General features: G+C 39.6%; 3 protein-coding genes across 6 annotated transcripts in view; all 3 read right to left on the bottom strand.

Moving 5' to 3' along the window:
- VCAM1 (vascular cell adhesion molecule 1) overlaps positions 1–16,647 on the bottom strand; it is a 40,812-nt gene extending 24,165 nt beyond the window's left edge. The window contains exon 1 of the mRNA XM_058029899.1: positions 16,598–16,647. The gene's annotated coding sequence lies outside the window, so the exon portion shown is untranslated. The remainder of the gene's footprint in view (positions 1–16,597) is intronic.
- Positions 15,901–19,179, bottom strand: GPR88 (G protein-coupled receptor 88). The gene has a single exon (XM_058030399.1). It carries the CDS (start codon positions 16,969–16,971, stop codon positions 15,901–15,903), a length of 1,071 nt encoding a protein of 356 aa, XP_057886382.1. The 5' UTR covers positions 16,972–19,179.
- A 917-nt stretch (positions 19,180–20,096) lies between these two features.
- Positions 20,097–22,211, bottom strand: part of CDC14A (cell division cycle 14A) — a 48,806-nt gene continuing 46,691 nt past the window's right edge. For 3 of the 4 annotated variants that reach the window (XM_058030258.1, XM_058030256.1, XM_058030257.1), the window contains one exon: positions 20,097–21,847. In XM_058030258.1, the coding sequence (XP_057886241.1) occupies positions 21,818–21,847 (30 nt within the window). In that variant the 3' untranslated portion in view covers positions 20,097–21,817. The remainder of the gene's footprint in view (positions 21,848–22,211) is intronic. The other variant, XM_058030255.1, reaches the window with a different exon arrangement.

The following is a 22,211-nucleotide window of genomic DNA, read 5'->3' as shown; positions in this document are numbered from 1 at the left end:
TTGGGACTTTTTCCAGTCCTCTCAAAATCACATGATAAATGTTCTCATTTCCTTTGCAATATGCCTTTCCAAAAGTCAGTTTCTTACACTTTGAATTACAGCCAATCTCCCATTCAGTATGCTGAACGCCTCTCTTATGCCTTTGCAAATATTTCCTCACCAGCATCTGGAAAAAGTTAGCAGATCACTCAGTGACTACATTTTCACAAGCCATTAATGCTTCCAGGCACTACTGAGTGTAGTCTGCAGTTGCCCTGATAATTAAAACTAGCAGAACTGTAAGATATTTTACAGCAGGCATATTTGCAGGCATGTCCTATGGCTTCCAATAGTAGCTAAATTCTCAAACTCCTTGCTTCCAAATACTTTGCATTGTGTGCTCATACTATTGTTCTTTTCCCACCTAGTTCCTGCTGCGTCACTCAGTTACTTCATTTGTACAAAATCAGTACAATTAATTAAGACTTCCTACTATTCTTTCTTTCAGTTATCTGTTGGAATGCCCCCACCTACTTCGTACTTGGAAAAAATTTTCTGAACTATCGAAACTGAAACCTATTCCAGGGGAATAAAGGAAAAAAAAAAAAGAAATGGACAAAACGTAGTATCTGTGAAACGAAATAAAACAAGATAGGATTTAATACTCTTGATGCTAAGTTCAGTGCAGGCCCTCAGAACATCTCACAATATCAAAACTGAAAAAAAAAGATGTTATTTCATAGGTATGTATTTCTGATTATTAGTTGTGCAAAATACTGAAATATATACATACCATCAGTAGAGGGTATTAGTCCCAGTTAACTATGTAAAAGAAGCCTCATATATGCTTAAATGTTTTGCTAAAAGAATCCTTACTGTCGTTAAATAAGAATGAAGGTATAAAAAATGCAAGAAACCATCATTGCAGTTGGCAGATCATTCAGCAATGAACCCAGAGGCTCACAGGTTTTGTGTAAAAAATCTCTAACAAACTTTTACTACAGCAATCACATCTGTTCAGCAATCACATCTGAACATGTTTTGTTCATATGTACTAGAGCAAACACTGTTTCATGAGAGTTTGAAATCTGTGGAAATACCCTTATAAAAAGGAGGGAATGGAAATCCCCTTCACATCCATTATTACTTCAAAATATTTTATATAAAATTATTATCATAGTCATGGATGGAGTTCAATGCTTATGAATATGGAAAAATCTTACATTCTGGATATCTTGGGAGGATCTGTAGGGGCCCTTATGGTACCAGAATTTCCTGCTTATAAGTATTCTTTCCCAGCAAAAACTTAATCTCTGATAGATATTAGTCCTTTCTTTCTTTAACTTATGCTGGAATAACTCTTGTATTTCGCAAGACTATTTAACTAGAACTGAAGGAAAAAGGAAAGGAATGTATGTGGTCAAACTAACTCGTGCTTCAAGCAAATGCTGCAGCCAGAGCAGGCACAGAGAGGCGAGGCTCTTTCCTCTGGCTTGTTACACCAGTTATGAACGTTCTCATCTTCTTCTTCTTTGTCCTCTCCTGTGCTGCAGTGTGGCCACATTTCTCTTCACAGAGAAAAGCAAGGCACGACTTCCCAGGAATATTTCTGAGATCACATTCTCTGAACCTCAGAGAAAGGAAAAACAATTCTTATCTCATTTCTGTGCCTGTGCTGTGCCAAAGCAGAATGCAATATGGAGATTGTTTACCCAAAGTGGTGGTTTTGTTTCCTTGGCCTGTGTGTGTCTGTTGGGACTGTTGGCTGACAGTCACAAGATTCTGTGCAGCTCGGTGCAGTTGAGTGCTTGGCAGATTCAGTTTAGATGTAATGTAATATAGTGTAATATAGTATAGAATAATATAGTATAATAAAGTAATTGATTAGCGTTCTGATAAGATGGAGTCCTCCTCTTCATTCCTCTCCTTTGTTGGGAACAAAAATATCTACTATACTGGAGCAAGTGGCTTTTAGACATTGCTGCTGATAACAAAAACACTGCAGCTTAGAACTTCAGTACTACTCAGAGAGAAAGCAGAGAGAAAAAAAGCAAAAAAAGGGTGAGGGGCAAGTGGGAATCTCTGTCCTTCCCCCCACCCCTGGGTTCCAGAAGGAAGGCTGCAGCTCGTGGGTGAGGAACTTTGGGGAAGCTGCATTCAGTCCCTGGGCGGGCAGGCAGACTGTGGCCACCCCACACAGCAATATCAACAGCAGCAACAGGAGATGAGAAGGAGGATGTGTGTCTTTCCACAGGCTGACTCTGCAAATGCAGTCACAGGTTTGTGTCTGAATCCCAAACTGAGGCAAGCAGAAAAATGGCCTTTCAGGCTCAGCTCTTACTCTGTGCTCCAGCTGCCTTCCTCAGCAGACAGCCTGGGAGACACTGTGTACCTGAATCAGGGCAGCTGACTCTGGGTGTCTCTGAACACTGAGCCAGCACTGGGAATTTCTCCTGTGATTTGCAATGGAATACAGCAGCATATATTTACAGATGATTGAAATAAACATAATTCATTTGGGACCTTCCAAGGATGTTAAACACACTAATTTACCAGAAACTAATTTTTATGGCAGAAGAGTGATTTTCAAGCGACTATTGCAGTATAAACATATTCATAATAATCATCTGAACTTCTGATCTTCTCTTCAAATTAGTACACTGTAAAATGCCATGTCAATGAAGAGCCTATACAACACCCCATTAGAGGGCTGTATATTTCTAATGCACTCCTGGTATTTCCATGAAATTATCTTTATTGTAATAAATAATTGTTGATTTATTCTGAGCAACTAACAACTTCAAGAAATGTTAATGCTTTCATGTACTGTCTGTCTTCTGCTAGAAGACTCACAAGGCTTTAGGCCTATTTCAAAAACCCTGCTTGGACTCCCTGTCAACAGTCACCAGCCAAAATTTAACTCTCATGGTACTTTTAGTAATTTATAAACATATGGCCCTTAAAATACACTGCTTTGATGAACCATCTTGTGAATAAATTAATACAAGGATAGTGAAAATAAGCAGTTTCAATGTATGATAAAAGGCTTAACAATATTAATGTTTAGAACATCTTTTTAAACAAATTCACAGATTCAAAGAACATTAAACTTATCAACCCATGCTATCTTCAGTTAACCTATGACACTAAATCCAAAACCAGTCATGCTGGATTTCTTGCTGAGTGTGCCTATTTAGTGGCTGTTGCTGCAATCCAAAATTAGTACTTTATTTAGTATCAGCACTTTCTTGAAAACAAATACAAAGTTGACAGTTATTTTTAAGAATGTGCTGTATCACACATTTAGAAAACACAAATAATGCCAGCAAACATGAAGGAGATGTACCTTATAGAAAGTCACAGGAAACAGAAATCTCACAGAACAAAAAGATCTTCCTATCACCAATAACTAGAATTTGGACCTGCTATTGTTTATTTAAAACATAGGGAAAACTCTGCTTCCTGTCACTATAGATGTATTTTGCTCCATATACAACATGACCCTTGACTTATAATAGACATCAGAGAACTCCTTGGCTTCCATTCAGTTTAGCCACTATAGACTGAACCTGCAGAAGGTTCAGCCAACATCCACACTACTTTAAAAGGATTTGACACATCATCAGAAAAAACAAAATATGAGTTTCCTTGAATTCTAGGAGGAAAGCACTTGAATGGCAAAAAGCACAAAACAAAGAAAAGGACAGAAACATTGCCAGGTCAGACAGTCCTGCTCCTTGTTGCTGAAGCAGCACAAAGCAGAACTCCAGCTGTACAAGTACTACATCAGCCCTCCTGTATTTCTCAGCTTTTTTGAATATTGAAACCTGCAGTGAGTTCTCCAAACTCCAGGACCAAATGGCAAACTGCATGGTACAGTCCCCACTAAGGAAAAAATGTGTGATTCCTAAAGACATTATAAATTAAGGCCAGTTTTTAATGCAGCAGCAGAAATGTATGGTTAACTAAGGACAAGGCTCATGATCTGCCACGTCTGAATACAAGTTGGAGGAATGGTAGCACTCACTGGATGGTGTTCCCCTTCCTGGGTAATTTACAGCACCTCTGTTTTCAATACAAATGGGCAGAGCAGCAAGAAAGTGTTGTCTCTAAAAAGTGTTAACAGAAATAAGAATTTTTCACATGTTGCTGATAGAAGGGAAAGACTTGATTATAATTTCCTGTGAATTCTATTCCTAAATCCCACCTCTTTACCACTTTGTTGATGGAGGCCCTTAATGTTTCCCATCTCTTGGGAAGCATCATTTTCCCATTTAAATTTCAAATACATCCTTCCAGTATACTGGTACTTTCTACAGGAGTTAAAAAGGACTCTGGAATCAAATACACAATAAAGCAGGAGTTGGCAACTTCAGTGTAGCTTGAAATGGGAGGAAGATGTAAAAAAATTGCTGCGAAATGAATTTCTTTTTTTTTTCCATATTTTTAAATAGATTGCCATGTTAGAAGTAACTGGTTTTTTGCTATTTGCTAAGCTAAAGGACATTTTTTTGCCACTAGAGGTTGTTCTAATAGCCTTCTACTAGGTTCTTCAGGTTTGCAATCCCACTTCCCAAATGAATATGCACCTACCTCTCTGCACACTTTCTACAAACTTTTGAACTTCCTCCACTGTGCCTTCTGCCCATAGATGATTCCTTCTCTTCTAGTCTCTCCTGAAGCTTCTTCAATAAACTTCCTGTTTTCCTGACAGTGTTGACTATGTCCATTATCACATTTTCACTTCCAAGGAGGTGTCTTGTTCTCCCATTCCTTCCGATCCCATTTTCTCCTCTTTGTTCCAGCTTTGCTCTGTTTGTTTTCCTGCTTGTTCCTTAACACTGTCCTTGTAGGCTTGCAGTTCTATGAATTTGCTTTCACATGCTGTCTTGCAAATTTGTGAGCATTACAATTCTGGAATTATATTAAGCTTTAAAGTCATCTTGCTCATGCTTTTTTTGCTGGATTTGCAGAAGTTCTGCAAGTTTTCCTAGCAACTACTAACCTTGAAGCTTTCCTAGCATTTCCAAATTATTTTCATGCTCACCCATACCTCTTCCTGTCACATTAATAATATATTGAACTCTGGAGGAACAATATGGTATTTTTTGCTACCTTCTGCCATGATAAAATCCTACTAAATCAGTTATTTTTTGCATCTCTTCATGACAGATGCACATTTGTGTAATCTGTACAGCACTACCTCACCTCAACTATTGAACTCCTCTAAAAAAAAGGACTATTTCTTTAGCAAAAGATTTTCAAATATAGCATGCTGCAGCGCAGACCCCTTCCCTGCATAAGCAAGATACAACTGAAAAGGCCTAAAGGCTGGCTTTACTACAAATGCAAAGTTGCTTCTCTGACAGGGTTCTATTTACTTTAAATGTTGAGATTTTAAAGTAATTACAAATTAAGACCTCCCCAGACTTCCAGAGCTTCCAGATGTTTTTGTTTATTTGTTTTGTGTTTTAATAACTTTGACATTTTTCTAAGGAGTTCTTAAGCTTAAACTGCATATTTGTGCTCTTAAATAGTAATTACTGGTTAGGTAAAGGCTTTAGTTTGCCTTGCAGTTTTAATAAAAACTACATTAATATATTCTTGTCTGACTTCCATTTCAAATGGATGAATTACATATATTTGTTAACTAAAAAGTAGTAAAAAATAGAGATTATAGAAACTGACATATCATAATGAAAATAAATGCATATAAAGACAACTTCATGAGTGTCTTACAATAACTACCCCAGATATTTGCTTGAATGAAATGTATACCTTGGCAGTGTAAGCCCTTTAACTCTACTCTTAAAGTCATTAAAGGAAGCTTTAATGAGTGCTTCAGGGTGGATTATTTTTCCCCTCTAGGTTGCTGGACCAAATCAGATGAGTGTGTTGATTTTCTCTAATTGCACACACATGGTACATAGCTTATCTACTTCCATAAACAATAATGTATATAAACAGAAATATCTGAGCATATGTTTAAAAATCACAAATATGTTTAAGTTATGTTAAGGCAATGATGCATAAACTATTTCTCACAGTTTTATCTGTGTAGGCAATCTTAAAGCCATTTTACATCTGCTTTCTTTTTCATGTTTATATGCTTAAGTCTGTTTGTGTTATAAAACACAAAAGGTAAGTAATTGTATAAGCCTGTTCTCTCCCTAATTCCACTCTAAAAATTCTGACCCTGTTTTTGCTGATATTTATTGAATTCCAGAGGCTTTCTAGACCAGAGGCTTTCTTAACTCACACAGCTTCACCCTGCTCACCAGCAGCACATGATCCCTTTGGACCATAGTGCCATCTAGCTTCTCTTTTCCTGACCTCAGTAATTCCATGTGTGGAACACAGCTGAGTGATGAAGCAAAAGAAGGGCCAGGGAGAAATCATTAATAGAATTGTCAAGTTAGTTGGTTGTTTATCTAGACATACAGCTGAATTATGGGAGCCTGACAATAATCCCCTCTTTGATAATCCAAAAATGAGACAAAAGCATGTATTTTCCTTTGGAATAGGTCTTATTGCTACCCTTCAAAATGGGAAAATCAAGATCCTTACTGATGCTCTAGGCAAGCTACCAATGCATTTGGAAAAACTCTGGCACCATACCAATACTAATACACACCTCACAGGACAGCAAAGACAACATGGCTAAATCCTTGCACATTGCTGAAGGCATTTGTTTCCTACAGAAAAATCTCTGCTTTCAAAGGAGCAAAATTTGAAGAGACTTGGAACATTCCTTGAGATGCTTAGAAAGGAAAAAGGCTGTAAAAAGTATCTTTGCCTTCACATGACGTGGTGGGAGGGTAATGGACTTCCTTGCACACACATGGAATCTGAGATCCACTCAAAGATGCCTGGGTTCCATTTGCCTTTACAATATATGCAGGACCTAACTCTATGCAAGCATCAAACAAATCCAGTTCCTTTAATGAGGGTATAATTTCAGAACAAGAGCTGCAATGGTAGAACAGAAAAAGTCTCTTCCATGTCTGGGTCTGACTCATATCCTTGGCAGTTTCTGTTGGGCTACACAAGATCCAATCTAGTTTGCTGAATCTTTCTTTCTAATTCACTGCTGTGCTCGTTACTATGAGTAGGGATAGATATTTCCTGCTGTGTCCCATGAGCATGGTTTGCTCCTCCAGTGGCACCATTACATGAACTTCTTACTAGTGGAAAGCCAAGTGTTTAATGCTGTTAATGCCTAAGGGGAAAACAGCTGAATCTTCAAACATTAATTTCAGAATGAACATCAAGATAAAAATTTTCCATTAAATCCTAGTAATCAACCAAAGTTCTTAAATGATCAGGGTATATTAAGGCCTCAATCCCTAAATAATTAACAAATTAATTGAGATTCCATTGGTCTTATTCCTTTCTGCATAAACCACCCTAAGTCTGTGAAGAGATGAGGATAAATGAGTTACTGAGTGTAAAGGTGGCACAAATGTGCAGTTCTTAGAGAGATGCAGGAGTTGGGGCCTTTTGCAATGGCCTTGTATGAGGGAGAACAGCTCAGATCGTTGGCTGGCCCCTGTAAAAGAGCAGCTGGAGCTCAGCTGCCTCCTTGTTCCCAAAGAGCTGACAGACACAGCTGCCTGCACTGGGACAGCTTCCACCAGCATCACACACCCTTGGTTAACAGCTACAGACAACCTTGGCACCCCTGAATGTTTTTATGGACATTCTTGCCAAAAGCTTGTCCATAGACTATCTGAATAAAACTATTTCTACAATAGGTACCTATGCCAGCCCAAGAATGGCTGGTACAAAACCAGCTTCATACACTTCTGTTTGAAACCAAATATTGAAGTAAAAATATTACCAAATATTTATATGACAGCAGTTCACCAACTTAGCTCCCAAAATCAATTAATAGAAAACAGTATTTCAATATAGTACTGTGTAAGTGATGAAAATAAGAAATAAAAGAACACTTCAGTATTTCTATAGGTATCTCATTTACAGATATAAACTTGTATGGGCCATTCAACCCTGATTAAGCTGATCATAATCGATTTCAGGTTACAGATAAGAAAAACATACAATCAACTATTTTATTCATTAGGTTAACATAATATTTATAGTGTTAGATGGCACTAAATGAGATAATGGCTACAATACCCTTAGTTTTACATGTAGTGGGTTTTTATTCTGAGTTATTTGCTGCACAGGTTGCATTCACACAGATTCCTCAATATGCTTTTCCTAGAACCTTTTTTACATCTGGGAAGAGATTGTTTATACATTTGTATACTTATGAAACATTACTTTTTCTTTATAATTAAATGAAAATTGTCTCTGAAATCTAAAAGAAAATAGGCAAACTAAATTAATAAAATTTGCATAAGCTACCAGATAATGACTTAATTTTTTTTTTCTCAGAGTTGTGCCCTACATTCTACAGAAATCAGACCTATTTTATCCTCTGGGAAGCCACACTCTCTCTGCCACCCACAACCTTGTGGAGTCTGGTAAACATGTGTCTCCCAGAGTCCTGATCTCCAGATCAGCCTCTGGGCATTAGGGCTCACCAGCTCCTGACATGACAGGGACCTTGGGAGGAGCAGGGACACTTGGGACACCACATGCTCTGCTGCAAAAGGGTATGGGCCCATCTACCACTCTGACACACGCTGCCAAACAAAGATTATTTCTCTGAGCAATAACTACATTTTAAAAATATTCCTAAATTCCCAAAGTCAGCCAAAGGAATGCTCTTCAAGGGATATGAAGCTCTGACAAGTTTTGTCTATCTCAAATGAAATAAAGCCATAGTTCAAAAGGCTGCATATTTTGTGATTAAATACACATGTATGTACATGTATGTACATAATTCTTGCATGTTGATAACTTAGTAACAAAATATCTTCCTCTCAACAGTCTCAAAATGTATTTGTGTTTGGGCTGATACCAAGCATGGGACACTATCATCTCAAGGATTTTTTTAGCATAGTATGACTACATTGCAGAAGGGACTATAATTATAATCTTGACATTACCATAACGACCGTGGTTGCTATCAGGTGACAGGTATTATATAGATAATCAGTAGACAGCAATATTTAATGATGCATGAGATAAAAGAAAATTAATTCATGCCTTTAATTCAGTTCAGAGCCATCATTTGTTAAATCTGCATGTGACTGTCCTAATCCTATTCATATGTACATACCAGTTACATTAAACATCAAAGAGCCAAGCAAGATATCTGCTGTGAAACTCAGAGAGCTTATATTTACTCTTTCTGTACAATGAATATCTTTTTTACGTTTCTATTTATCTCTATTTTTAACACAATACAGTTCTACTGCTTTGATTTAATTAGCATACAAAAAAAAAACTAGTAGCCACTAGCTACCAGTGGAAGGTATAAAAATGTCTCTATTGAAATCAGATGGAAGCAGTAGTGAGGCTGACTATTTTTTCCCCCTGTTGCAACCTACCAACTCTTTCATTTAATCTGTCCTAGAGAAATAATGCTACAAACTGAGAGAAACTAATCTAGAGTAAGGGGAGATGCTCTGTTGAATGAAAGAGGGACAATTATGCTCACTGGAGGAGTGAATATGACTGAACATTTCAAATCCTGCAAGATTTTATCACTACCTTTATAAAACAGGATTAATTGAAAGAGATGTTTTTGTGGAAAAGGACAGTCCTGAAATGAAGTTTTTCATTTGTGTGGATGGCCATGTATGAAATGCAACAGAAGACACAGGAGGAATACTCAAACATAGATATGAAGCAGCACTACTCACATATCTTCACAACATTTCTGGTTACTAACTCTGTGCAAACCTTGGTGCTCCTGTCTCCACAGTGACAACACTGCTACAGCCATCTCACTGAACCTTAGAATAGAAGATGCAAAGTTTATAGAGAATCACAAGAACAGCTTTTAATGAAATTATATCAAACTCAGTGTCAGAGGCTCCAGGCTGAGAAGAAACTGGATATATCAGCACTGTGGTGCACAGAGGTAAGGGAGACAAAGGGGTCAGAAGCAATCTTAGAAGATATGGAATACACATGAAGCAAAGTTTGCAATGTTTTATAAAACTGACTATTTTTCAATTCATCATCTTTGTCTCCCAAGCTCTCCCTTTCACAGTTTTCCTCTGTTGCTAATGCTCACTTCGTTGCTTTGTGACTAACATTACACCTCCATCACATCATCAGCTTCAGAACAGATCAGGAGGGATGCAGCTCTTGCCTGAAGCATAGCTGGGTTTTTAATTCTGCCCTCAGACTGCCCCACAGCAGGTGAAGACAGCCTGAACCCAAGGCATCTTTGGTCTTAAGTGAAGCTTTTCAAAAACAGCAGTTCTGTTCTTGTTCTGTGTGCCCTGGCTCTTGAGCCACCAGAGCTGATTCTGTCCAGTAAGGATGAGATTTATTTTTCCTTCCTTTGTGTTTCTCTGGTAATTAATACTAATTATGCTTTTCATCGGCTTTCAATTCTAGAGCAGCAGGAAAACCTTGGAAGCAGGAGTGAATCTCACAGTACAGAAAAAAGAGACATTTTAAGGATGCTGAAAAATTTTGGCAGAGGCACATTTTTATTATTCATTATTTCAACCCATTGTCTTACAAGAGGAAAAGTTCAGCATGGTGAAGTCTAAGGTGCTACACAGCTCCCCTGATTGGCTTGAGCTCCCCTTCCAACTGGCAGTTTGCTTTCCCTCTGAACAACTCAAAAGCTTGGCTCTACACTGATGACAAGCCTGATGCATGGGGTTGCAGGTTAGACATCCTGCAGTTTTCCCTGAACTCCAAACAGCTAACCTTCCTGCAGTGGTTATTTTGCCTCTTCAGAGACCCACAGCTTCAGGCAAGAAAGCAGCCAGAAATGTTTTTTCTCGGGATTGTTTCCAGTTTTTATTTTCAGGAATATCCATGCAGACTGGGTGTAGGGCAGACTGCACAGGGACCTTTACCATACTGAACTCCTTGACAACAAACAGGCAAGGTGGCCCACGCTCTTCAAGCAGAGCTATTTTCCTGTAAGGTCGTGTTTTCCACACCAGAAGAGATCATTAGATCACCATGTATGGTAACAGATTGGTTTGAATATCTGCATAAATGCGCTTATTCTGTAATGGCACTTTTAAGTTACTATGATTGAACTCTTCAGCCAAAAAGATTTCTTCTCCAGCCTTCAAACTATTTTTAAATTTTTCTTTCACATTATCCTTTTTTTACACAACCTTATTCAAATGCAAATATCTGTAAATATAGACAAAAAAATTTGTCCACTGCTCTGCACAGTAAAAGCCCAACTTCAATACCTACTCACTCTAAATAGAAATTTAAGTATGAGGGATTTGTTCATCACTTCTTTAGTTTCAGTTTACAACTGTCTCCCAAAACTTACCCAGCTCAAGGAGTTGTGCCCTGATCAGCAGAATCAAGAACTTTTCCCTTAGTGAAGAAAATTACAGAAGATACTGAAGAAAGGGGAAGAGAAGGAAAGAAAATAGACTATTACCCTGGTAAAATGATGACAGTGCATGGGAAGGATTGACATAAAAGAGCAAAAAAAAGTAGCTTTCTTAGAAGTTAAACAGTCACGAGAAAAGCTATTTTCGCTGCCATTTGAGAAAGGGACTTCTGAATTTAAAGAATATTGCAACAATCTAGTTATGTGATTTAAGATTAAATAGAAAGCTAAAGTATATGTTGTCACTTTTTTCTTTAATGAAATGCTACACTTAAATGTCTTCATTTGAAAATAATCTGTATGTGGGTTTTTTTAAAAATAGCATCTACTTGGTAGTTAGGAAAAAAAGGTTCACAATGTGCTTATGGCTGAGTGAATCTGGAGGTTAGCTAAGACGTTATCTCCTGTCAGTGCCTGTCAGTCCAGCACTGCTGTTGAATGCAGTCTCCACAAGACTGCTGATGCAACTCATACCTTTTTTGATTTAAGAGTTTAAAGAAAATTTGCTGGTGTATGGAATGCTTTGTTAAAGGAAGAAATTGAAAATACAAGTGCATGTTTTTATTTATTAAGAAAAGCATAGAATTGTATTTCCTCACATACAAAGAATCAAAGAGATGGTTACTTTTATCATAATCCCAGGCCTCTTCTGGCCTTCAGATTTTTTCTGTGCTGTTTCTCAGGATCAAACTGTTAGTGCCCCTGTCCTGCCTTCTTCATCTCCCCTTCATAATTCCCCAGCTTCACATTGCTGCCTGTACTTTTTACACACCTATTTTGGAGGCAATGATTGCCCAGTTTTGGTGGAGACTCATATTGATGTGGGTACCTAATGCCACAGAGCAGCTCTAGGACTTTTTATAACTATTTTGAATTAAGGGTGACTTCAAAAGATTGAATCCAAACTCTAACTTCAGGAACACCCACTGCAAGCTATTTTCACAAATAACCCATGCCTCAGGGTGTTGTTTTGAAGCATCACAATTTTACTTTCAAAAAGCAGGTCCCACATGAATTTCTGCACGGGCAATTCACAAACTGAGTGGCAGATTTATTTGGGCCAAAATACACCAAATGGCACTTTTCAAGCACATCAGTGCAACTGCCCACAATCCATCCAGGCTGTTACTACTCCTGCCTGCTCTTGTTTCCAGAAGCCCTGAGAAAAGAGCAAAGGAACAGGCAACTATTGCACGTGTACATCGTGGCTGATCTGCACTACTGTAACACTACTGCATCATAAACTCAATGCTTTAATGAGCTCTCATCTCCCATCTAAAGCACATGAAGGCAGCTAATACATGTCAATGCCAGCCAGTCTAGGAAGGGCAGCTTCAGGCCATGCTCACACAACTTGCTTGGCACAACACCAGAGGAAAGGAGCAACTCAGTTCAAGCAAACCTCATTTGAATTGCTGACAGGACTTTCCATCATCTTCATTTACACCTCTTGAAAGAGTGTTTGGTTGAGACATTTTAAAGGACATATCCCTTGTGTCTGTAAATTGGCAACACATCCCTTGTGTCTGTAAATCAGTTGTTTGAGCATGACAGAAATTCACGTTGAAGAAAAGTCACCATTAAACTAGCAGAGGACATATAAATCTGTAAATTAAAGCATAGAATGACAGAAAGTGAGAATGAAATCCATTTCCTTAACCAAGAAGCAGTGCCACAGAACCAGGAGAACTTGAGCCAAGCCGAGCTTCCATTGCAATTTACCACGGAGTATTTACAAGGTGGAAATACAAAGATTATGGCTGTAGAACAAGGCATACAAGGACTTTTCAGAGCAGAGAAACTGATCTTGAGACAAATACTCTTTCTTAATTACTTTAAATTCATTTTTTTCTGCACAATGTTATTTAGGTCACCTGAGTATATTAAAACAGTCAAATATTTACAGTCAGATGTAATTACATCAAACTTTCCAAGGGATTTCCAGGTGTTTCTGGAATTGATGCATAGCATAAGGATAGCTGTCTAGAGTTTTGTACATCATAGCATTTTTATACATGTTTGCATTTTAAAGGTGGTCTATATAAAATACAGGCATTTCAGATTTAACTTGCATGCTATCTCACAAGGGAAGAAGCCCAGAAGTTCCAGTTATCTGATGGTTTGGACATTGAATTTGGAAAAATGTTATTGCTTTCATTCCAGACTAATGTGTTCCATAGCCAAAAACAGGGGAGAGGCATTGTCTAATTTTTTTATCTTACAGTTTGATTTTTTTTTTTTTTTTTTTTTTTTGCTTATGGGCCCAGTAATGAGCTTTACCAAGTGTCTCGAGTTCCTTTAGCATGGTGGGAGATGCAATATGCATTCTTCTGTGGGTTCCAGCCTAAGGATTATTTTGTAGTTTGTAGCCTAAGGATTAGTTTGTAGTTATTTTGTAGTAGAACAGGGTCTTACCCTCGGGTGGCCCTTGGTTGAACTTTATTTTGGAAGTGCACCAGCATATTTTCCAGGATTGGGATAGATGAAGTCAAAGCAGTTTTCCTTCTCCATTTGCTCCACAAAGACAGCTAAAGCAGAGCCACTGAGATTAGGATGAGATATTACAACAAGGATATAGGGGTTCCTTCACTCTCCAAGATATGTGCACAGTGTTAATAAAATCAATCTTGCATATCTTATATGTTCAATATTTCCTTGCTGGCCCTCTGCATCTTTCTGGTGCCATCACTCAAAGGAACACTGTCTCCAGTATGAAAGAAGAAGCTTTCTGTAAAACTCAGACTCAAGGAAACTTATTTTACTTTCCCACAGGTGCCTGAAAGTGGCTAAAGCTGTTTTCGAGATGTTCATACATTTTCTGGATGTCAATTAAAAAAAAAAAGAATCATTTTGAGGTCTTCATTCTTTGTGTTTTTCAAATCCTGATCTTAACAAGTATCTCTTCTGTGATTATGGAGATTTTTTTATGCCAGGAAACAAAATATTGGTATGGGACTTTTAGATACATCATTGTATCACAGATACCTAACAGGTCTTAGTCTTGGGGAAAAAATTAAATTATTCCCTTCTCTTAAAGCATTTTCTGTGAAAACTCAAACTCATCAGGTAAAGCAAGCAAAGTGTGTGGGCCATTATAAAATATGGCAAAAAGGCCTTTTATATTATTACTATCATGTGTCTTTTCCTTGTTATTATCCCATCATTAAACTACCCTCATGAGAGCTCTAAGTTTGGGTCACCCAATGCAACAAACTCTTGTGACAAAGTTTCCTACGTTCCCATGGGTCCATTCTTCTCGAGACAGCCCAGCTTAGGTGATACTGCTTGTGGATGCCCACGGATTCAGAACACAACTACCTTCTTGGAGATGCTTGTGCCAGAAGGCAAACACAGCACTAAGTATCATCACCATGAGAACAGCAGCAACTGCGTTGGAAAAGAAGAAGGAGGAAGTCAAGCAACAGAGAAGGAAATAGAAGGATTTTAAGAGCATTCCTGGGAGGAATGGGCCTGCAGCACTCACCACCACAGCTTCGGTGTGAGGAGCTATCTCCTTTCCAAATGCCACACAGAATCTGTTATTTTGTATCTGGCAGAGGCTGTGAAATCATACTTCTGCAATAATATATTTAAGAGAAATACAACGAACTGGTAACTGAACAGGTGACAAGGTTAGATGGACAACACCAGCTTTCATATTGCATTGTATTTTATCGAGTGCCCATGGGCAGAGACCTTTGTTAAAACAGGCCTTAAAAAGCTTTCAAAACAAAATATCCAAACCAGAATCACCACAAAGGTGTGTATGTTTTTGTTTTTAACAGTTTCCACAGACAGCATCATCCTGGAGTTTGCCAGAGAAAGCTGAAGGAGGGTCTTGCACGGAGCACAGAGATCAGGTATGCTGGGGAAAGGAAGCAGCTCCCGGTGTCTGTGCGTGCGTGTGCAATGAGACACCTGCCAGTCCTTCACAAACGAACCTTGTGTTCAGGGAGCTCACTTCAAAGAACTACTTTAAATGCTGAAAGAATTATATCGATTTTATAAAAACAAACTTGCATATGTCTCAGAAAGAGCTGTCTAGATGCCTTTCTCATACTGAAATCTTTAGAGCATAACAACAGTTACGTGCGTTGCCATATTTACCGGTTATCCCAGATTCCTAAATCCAGAGCTTTGGCTGGAGTCCTGGCCGGCTCCTGGGGGCGGACAGCTCCGTGCCGGGAGCGGGGCTGAGGGGGCGGCCGGGAGATCCCGCCCCAGTGTCCGTCCCGGTGCCTCGGGGAGGCACCCGCCGCTGCCGGGCCGTGCGGTGGAAGGGGGAGCGGGCAATAAGTGTTTGGGGTCACAAAGGAGCAACAGGAGGGGAAGAAGCGCTACCGGGGGCCGGGCGGCTCGGCTGCCCGACAGGCGGTGCCGCCGGCGGGGGTGGCGGAGCGGCCTGAGGGGCCGCGCCCGTTCCCGCGCGCGCGGCCCCGGGCTCCCGGCGCTGCCCCGGGCCCTCAGCGCGGCGCGGCCGCGGCGCTGGCGCTGCTCCCCGTGCCCCGGCGCCGCGGCAGCTGCGGGCAGGGCGGGGCACCGGCGGGGCCCGCGGCGGCGGCCGAGGGTCGCGGGGCGGCGGCCGGGCCCTCGCCGCGGGGCAGGACGGAGCGGGCCGCCCGGCGGAACTCCTCGCTGCGCCACGTGTAGAGCAGCGGGTTGAGGGCCGAGAGCGAGCAGAGCAGCAGCCAGCTGGCGGCCTGCAGCGCCGGCGGCGCCGGGCGCAGGAAGAAGCCCAGGAGGCTCACCCAGACCAGGGGCTGGGTGCCTAGCAGGAACACGCAGCAGAGCAGCAGGACGGAGACGCTGCTGAGGCGGCGCTGGGCGCGGCGAGGCGGCGGCGGCGCGGCGGGGAAGGGCAGCTGGTGCAGCAGGTGGAAGTTGAGGACGCTGACCCGCTTGGCGCTGCCCCGCACCCGCCGCACGATGCCGAGGTAGCAGTGGAGCAGCAGCGCGGTCTGGCCCAGCACGGCCAGGGCGAGGAGCAGGGCGGTGTAGCGAGAGCTGCCGTCCGACTGGGCTGAGCCCAGGGTCCAGAGCCCGGGCAGCAGCGGGACCGGGAGCAGGGCGAGGGCCCAGGAGAGCCCGATCATGCAGCCCGTGTGTCTCCGCTGGTAGAGGGCCTGGTACACGCTGGGCAGCTTGGTGATGAGCACGTACCTGTTGAAAGCCACCAGCAGGTGCGAGGCCAGGGAGACGGTGAGGCCGAGGCCCAGGAGCCCCCCTCGGAGTAGCCGGTACTCCGCCGAGCGAAGGGAGGAGGAATTGGGGGGCAGCAGCCCCAGCACAGCCTCCTGGGGCATCCACAGGGCGCACACGCTCAGGTCTGCTGCACAGCCGTTCACGATGAAGGCATTGCTGGTTGTCTGCAGCTTCTTGAAGGAGAAGACTAAATAGATGACCATCACATTGGATAAAGTCCCTGAGATAGCTAAGACTGCGTAGAGCAGCGACAGAAAGATGCGGGTCCCGGAGGAGTCCTCCCAGAGCAGCAGCAGAGGCGAGCTAGCACTCCAGGAAGAGGCGTTGGGCATCTCGCTGAATGCAGCTCAGTTTTGACTTCGCCCTGTAAATCCCATCCTTGTCTGGGTCAGAAGTTCTGCTGCAGGAGTCACCAGGCACACGGGAGACTGTGCAGCTGAAGGACTCGAAGGCAGGTTTCAGTCATACAAGCTGTAAGGTCCAGAAAATGCTGTTTGCAATAAGGATCCAAAAACCAGCAGTGTCCAAGGCAGGTAGGCAGCAAGAGTGTCCACAGATTGTAGCTGGTGAAGGTGGGTCCATAGGGAGGCAAATGGCTGTTGGCAGACCAGAGCACGACTGAGGTTTCCGTAGCTGTGAAAACAGCAAAGCAGCAGCACCTTGCAATCGGCAGCAGAAACGGCAGCAACTGATACAAAGCTTTGCAGTTTCTCCTGTGCCACAGTACGTACACTGTATATCATTCCAGGAAGATTCAGCCCTTCCACTCTTCATGAATTATTCAGCAGATTTTCAACTTGTTAAATCAAGAAGGAAAAAAAAAAAAAAAAAAGCCAAACGCTATCATGCTCCAGAAATACTCCAACTACACAGTCTGACTCTTTTCTCTCTGCCTTACCAGTCTTCTGGGTCTAACCCATTTACACAACTTTCATTTGAAGCAAGGTTTTAAACCAGTATCAGTCACTCCTGTCTGAAATACAGTCCATAAACTGTAGAATTTTTTCTGCTTCATACTCACTTTTTAACAGATTTTTTCCTGATCTTTTTTTGGTTAAGAGTAAGCTCAGTATGCTTCTGCAATTTTAGTTAATTTTAGAACTGGTCTATAATAACAATATGCTTTCCAAATGAAATCTTTCTAACACAATAAATATCCTTGTAAGACGGTACTTATTTGAGGAAGCTGGTTCTCAATCTATCTGAACATTTTACATCTCTTCATAAACCTCAGCCTCTCAACCCACAGGAAAGCCTGCACTGCCACCCTGCCAGAGGTGAACACTGGTGTTGGTGAGCACACAGATAACACAGGATCTGTGTAGTATTTGAAATGGGCTCACTCCAGAATTAGTTCCTGGAGAGGTGAATAACAGCTCCTGAGGTGGACTAAAAACTGATTGAAGAGTAGGCATTAACAGTCCATTCCCAGATGGAGAATAATGCATGGGATTCTCCCAGGAACTCTACCCTGCTTTACTCAAACAGGGACAGAATAGTAACTGTCCTTAACCTGGACAAGACTTAATAAGAAAATCAGTAAGAGAACTTAGATTTGCTTTGAAAAGCTTTCCAGATACGGAATGCTGGTTAATTTTGTGATGAGCTTAAGAAAAAAACTGCTTTTGCAGGTAGGTTAGGTAGAGGCTACAGAAGCAAGCAATCACAGCTGGTAAGGTATTATCTGTACCAGAGACCTTCATAAGGCATTTTTAGACATTGTTTAACTCCTGAAGCTAATAGCAATACCAAAAGAATGTATTAGGAGGTAGTTATAGTTGCAATGTACATCTTTTCAAGTTTAAAAAGTTACATTGTGTGGGTTAATGGATGTTGCAATACAGCATATTTTTATTTGATAAAAAAGGCTCATGTTAACAATTGACAGAAATATTGATCCAAAGGTGGATTCGTTACAAACATGAATATCTATGTTCACTTTTAATTAATTAGATGGCTCATGTGCTTAAGGTTAAAGACATGCCTCAGTGATTTACTTGATCGGGCCCTTAATTACCATATTTTTTGCCTGCTGCACTTTACAGTGTAGATCTAATCAAGTGTCAAACCTTTTGAGGCCTTTCATTGTTTAGTTGTCAGTAAAGAACAGTTATTATAGAAACTAAAATCCTCCTCTTTCTGCAGTACTGTAATTGAAAAATAGTCTCTGAATTTGTAACAAGAAATACCTCCCTAACTGAAAAGCTTCATAAAGCATACTTTAAAAAAAAGAGATTATGATGATTAACTGTTTCATAAGATGTTAGCCACAGAATATTATGCCCTGTAGAGACCTTTAGATTTATTTGATCCATTCATTCAGGTTTTGAGAGATCTTGTGCACTACAACTTGTTCTCCCAGAACCAGATATATTCATATTTGAAGGAACAGAAATGGTAAAGTTCAAGGACAAGTGAACATAGGATATAAAATAAATTTCAGGCTATTTCTTAAAAGCTACAAGGTTCTAAAAGGCCTTCCTGACCTTTTACTGTTTCAGATGTTTTTGTTGTTGTTAAGAAGTTGATGGTTGCAGAATACTGACTTATTTATGAATAAAAAAAAGTTGTACATAAGCTGGTGTTTATGTATTTCATCTAATAAATCAATAAAAGTCTAGAAAAAGACCAAAGGAGAGGTTGATTCCTATGTACTAGAAACCTCTTAATTAGCTGTTCTTCATGTATATTATTTACTTTGCACATCCAAATCACCATCCATTATTCATCCGTATGCAGTTGCAGAAGCCTTTTGTTGTTTTTTTTTAGATCAGACTGTCACCAGAATTTGGGCAACTTGGAAAGCATCCACTTTATTCCCAGCTTTCCCATTCCTTTAGAGTGGCTGTGTAACAGTTACACACTGTCCACAGCTACTGCAAGAGAGGCTGACAGGCTAATAAATAATAAATAATCATGCAATGCAACAATTTGCTGAAAATCAGCAACAGAGTTAAACAAATGTTAGAACCATTTGTGATTAGTTTTAAATTGAAGAAAGGCCAAAAAGCTAAAGAAAGCTAAATTGTTTATATTCTTATGGACAAAGAGCCTCCTGTTGGAGGGACTAAGAGACTTGTTGCATATGCAAAAAAGTCAAGGTATATTACACCTGTAACAAGGGGCCTCAGCCAGAAAGGACTCCTCAGTTCAGACACAGCTTTGAAATCACTGTATTTTGAAATATAATGCCATCATCATAATATCAACATGTTGATCAAATACCTGGCATTATACAAAGCATAAACATAACCAAGAAAGTTTAGAGAGATTGTTAAAAGAGGTATCTGTCTTGCTAATGGCCTTTTGCAGTGTTATCCTACTTTTAAGTACATTACATGGTTTACAGGGAAGAAGGTGACTTTGAAAAGTTATCTTCAGTTAGAGATCAAATCATCAAAAGATCTAGGAAAAAACCAAGAAACAAGGAAGCTGGCTTATACAGGCATTTTATTATCAATTAGCTGTATATATATATATATATATCTACATTTCAAAAGTAATCAGTATTTTATTAAGGAAAACTATTTATAACAAAGTAAATGAGAAAATTCTTTATGAGAGGTAGAATTACCTTATTAATCTAGAATTCATATACAATATATTGTATATATACACACACATGCTACTTTGTGTGTATATGTTACATATACACAGTTGCAAAAATGTACAGTATTGCATGTTAAATTTACTCAGTGATTTTGATTTTTATAGCTGCTCTTGGTATTGCTTTTGAACACTTTCAGTACAACTTTCCATAGCAATTTGTGATCTCATCTTTTAAAAACTGATGTAGCACTTAACTTCATTTGTAAAGCAAACGCAGGGTATTCACATGTCTTCAGGAACAAAGACTGACAACTCAACTAAGTTTTACGTTTCTGCTGCTATTGGAAAAACAAACAGGTAACAAATCTGTTTTGGTTTTGTCTTGTACATGAGGGGAAAATAAAATCCTCACAGTTGCTTAAATTCTTTTCCTTACAATGCACTTGTGAGTTTTGAAAATTTTACACATGATCTTTAGTACCTCCCTGTAATACCATTTCATCCTAAGCCTCATTCCTAATCACAGCTGACTGACCTGTATGTTCTACAGAGTAAAGAGCATCTTTACTATGACAAAAACCTTCCATGAAAGGAGGCTATCTCAGCTTAACAACAAATGTACAGGTTTACAAAGCATCCGGCTGCTAGATAAAAATTGAATATATGACCAACATATACTGTGTGCTGCTAAGGAAATGGTACACATACTGCCAAATACAGGTTAAAATCATGCAAGTATGCAGTGCTACCTAATTCATTGTACATTTTTACCAACTCCAGTTTGGTCTGCCTTCATTTTTGCAGCATATATTGCATAGCAAAAGTTAACACTCCACATTGAAAACAAAACATAAATCCTTTAAGAAATCGAAAGAGCATTAATTGTACAATTCAGTCATCACATAAATTACTTCTGTGTTGCAGTAGAAGATGTAATTACATCACATATCAACAAATATTTTCCCTTTATTTTCTTTCATTGTGTTTCCTTAAGAAACATTAGCAGCCAGAAGTGGAAAGCACACTATGTATCAATTACTTGATATTGTAATAACAAATCTCTCACTAGTTAGACTTCCATCCAATTAACCGAAGACCAATTAGTAAAAAAGTAAATTACATTAGGCTCTAAGAAATAATGACGGACCCATAAAACAAGAAAAATCTCTTGTTCATAGAAAAAATTATATCTTTGATAAACAAGTACAAATTCTTTAAAATACACAATTTTGTAGCAAAGTAGACCCTAAATTAAAATATATTCTAGTTTTTACATAATTTTTATATATAGTTTACCAAAATATTCTCTTAATACATATTTTAACACTGTACACAAGTTAATAAATGCCTTAATGAAACTCATTAGAAATATATTCAAGCTGTCTCAACATAAAAATTTAAATTTGTATATAACATGGGTAGTAATTTCCATAAATTCAACTTCAGTGCATCTGCAGTAGTCATTAACAATAAATTTCTGCCCGTTAAGAAGTCTCCTCTTGGTGTTAAGGGATTAATACATCTTGTATTGAAGGTTCCTCCTTTTAATGAGCAGCTGCTTCAGTTCTTTTCCATCATGAAGGACATTGATTTGAAGAGCTCAGCAGGTTTCACCAAAGCAGCAAGGCCTTAGTACTGAACATACCCAGACTGAAGGGACTGTGCAGAGAAGAAAAACTGATTAAAACTTACTGGAGAGGTTTTATTTATATATATAAAACATATATTAATCGCTTAAGGAGTGTAGGAAGGACAGAAAGGAGGAAAATAAATGAACAGAGTTGGGGGGGGGAAGACCTGAATCTCTACATAGGTAAACATGAATAAAATAAAAGAAATTAAAAGCTGAGTAAAGTCCATCAACTTTGCTGTATCTACACTTACTTTTCCAAACCAGTTTCTTGAGAATCTTAACAAAAGTGTTAATTACAAGTCCTTTAAAATATCACTGCTACTGTAGTTGCATTGTTTCCATTTATCCTGAATGAGAACCCAACTGCTACTGTAAAAGTCAGCTTACTTT

Source organism: Melospiza georgiana, chromosome 9, assembly GCF_028018845.1.
Source record: "Melospiza georgiana isolate bMelGeo1 chromosome 9, bMelGeo1.pri, whole genome shotgun sequence".
Taxonomy (NCBI): Eukaryota; Metazoa; Chordata; class Aves; order Passeriformes; family Passerellidae; genus Melospiza; species Melospiza georgiana.
The sequence above is the reverse complement of the archived record's forward strand: the minus strand, read 5'-3'. Positions and strand labels throughout refer to the sequence as shown.

Coding starts and splice junctions, on each gene's coding strand:
- GPR88 (XM_058030399.1), bottom strand. CDS start 16,971: ATGCCCAACGCCTCTTCCTGGAGTGCTAGCTCGCCTCTGCTGCTGCTC.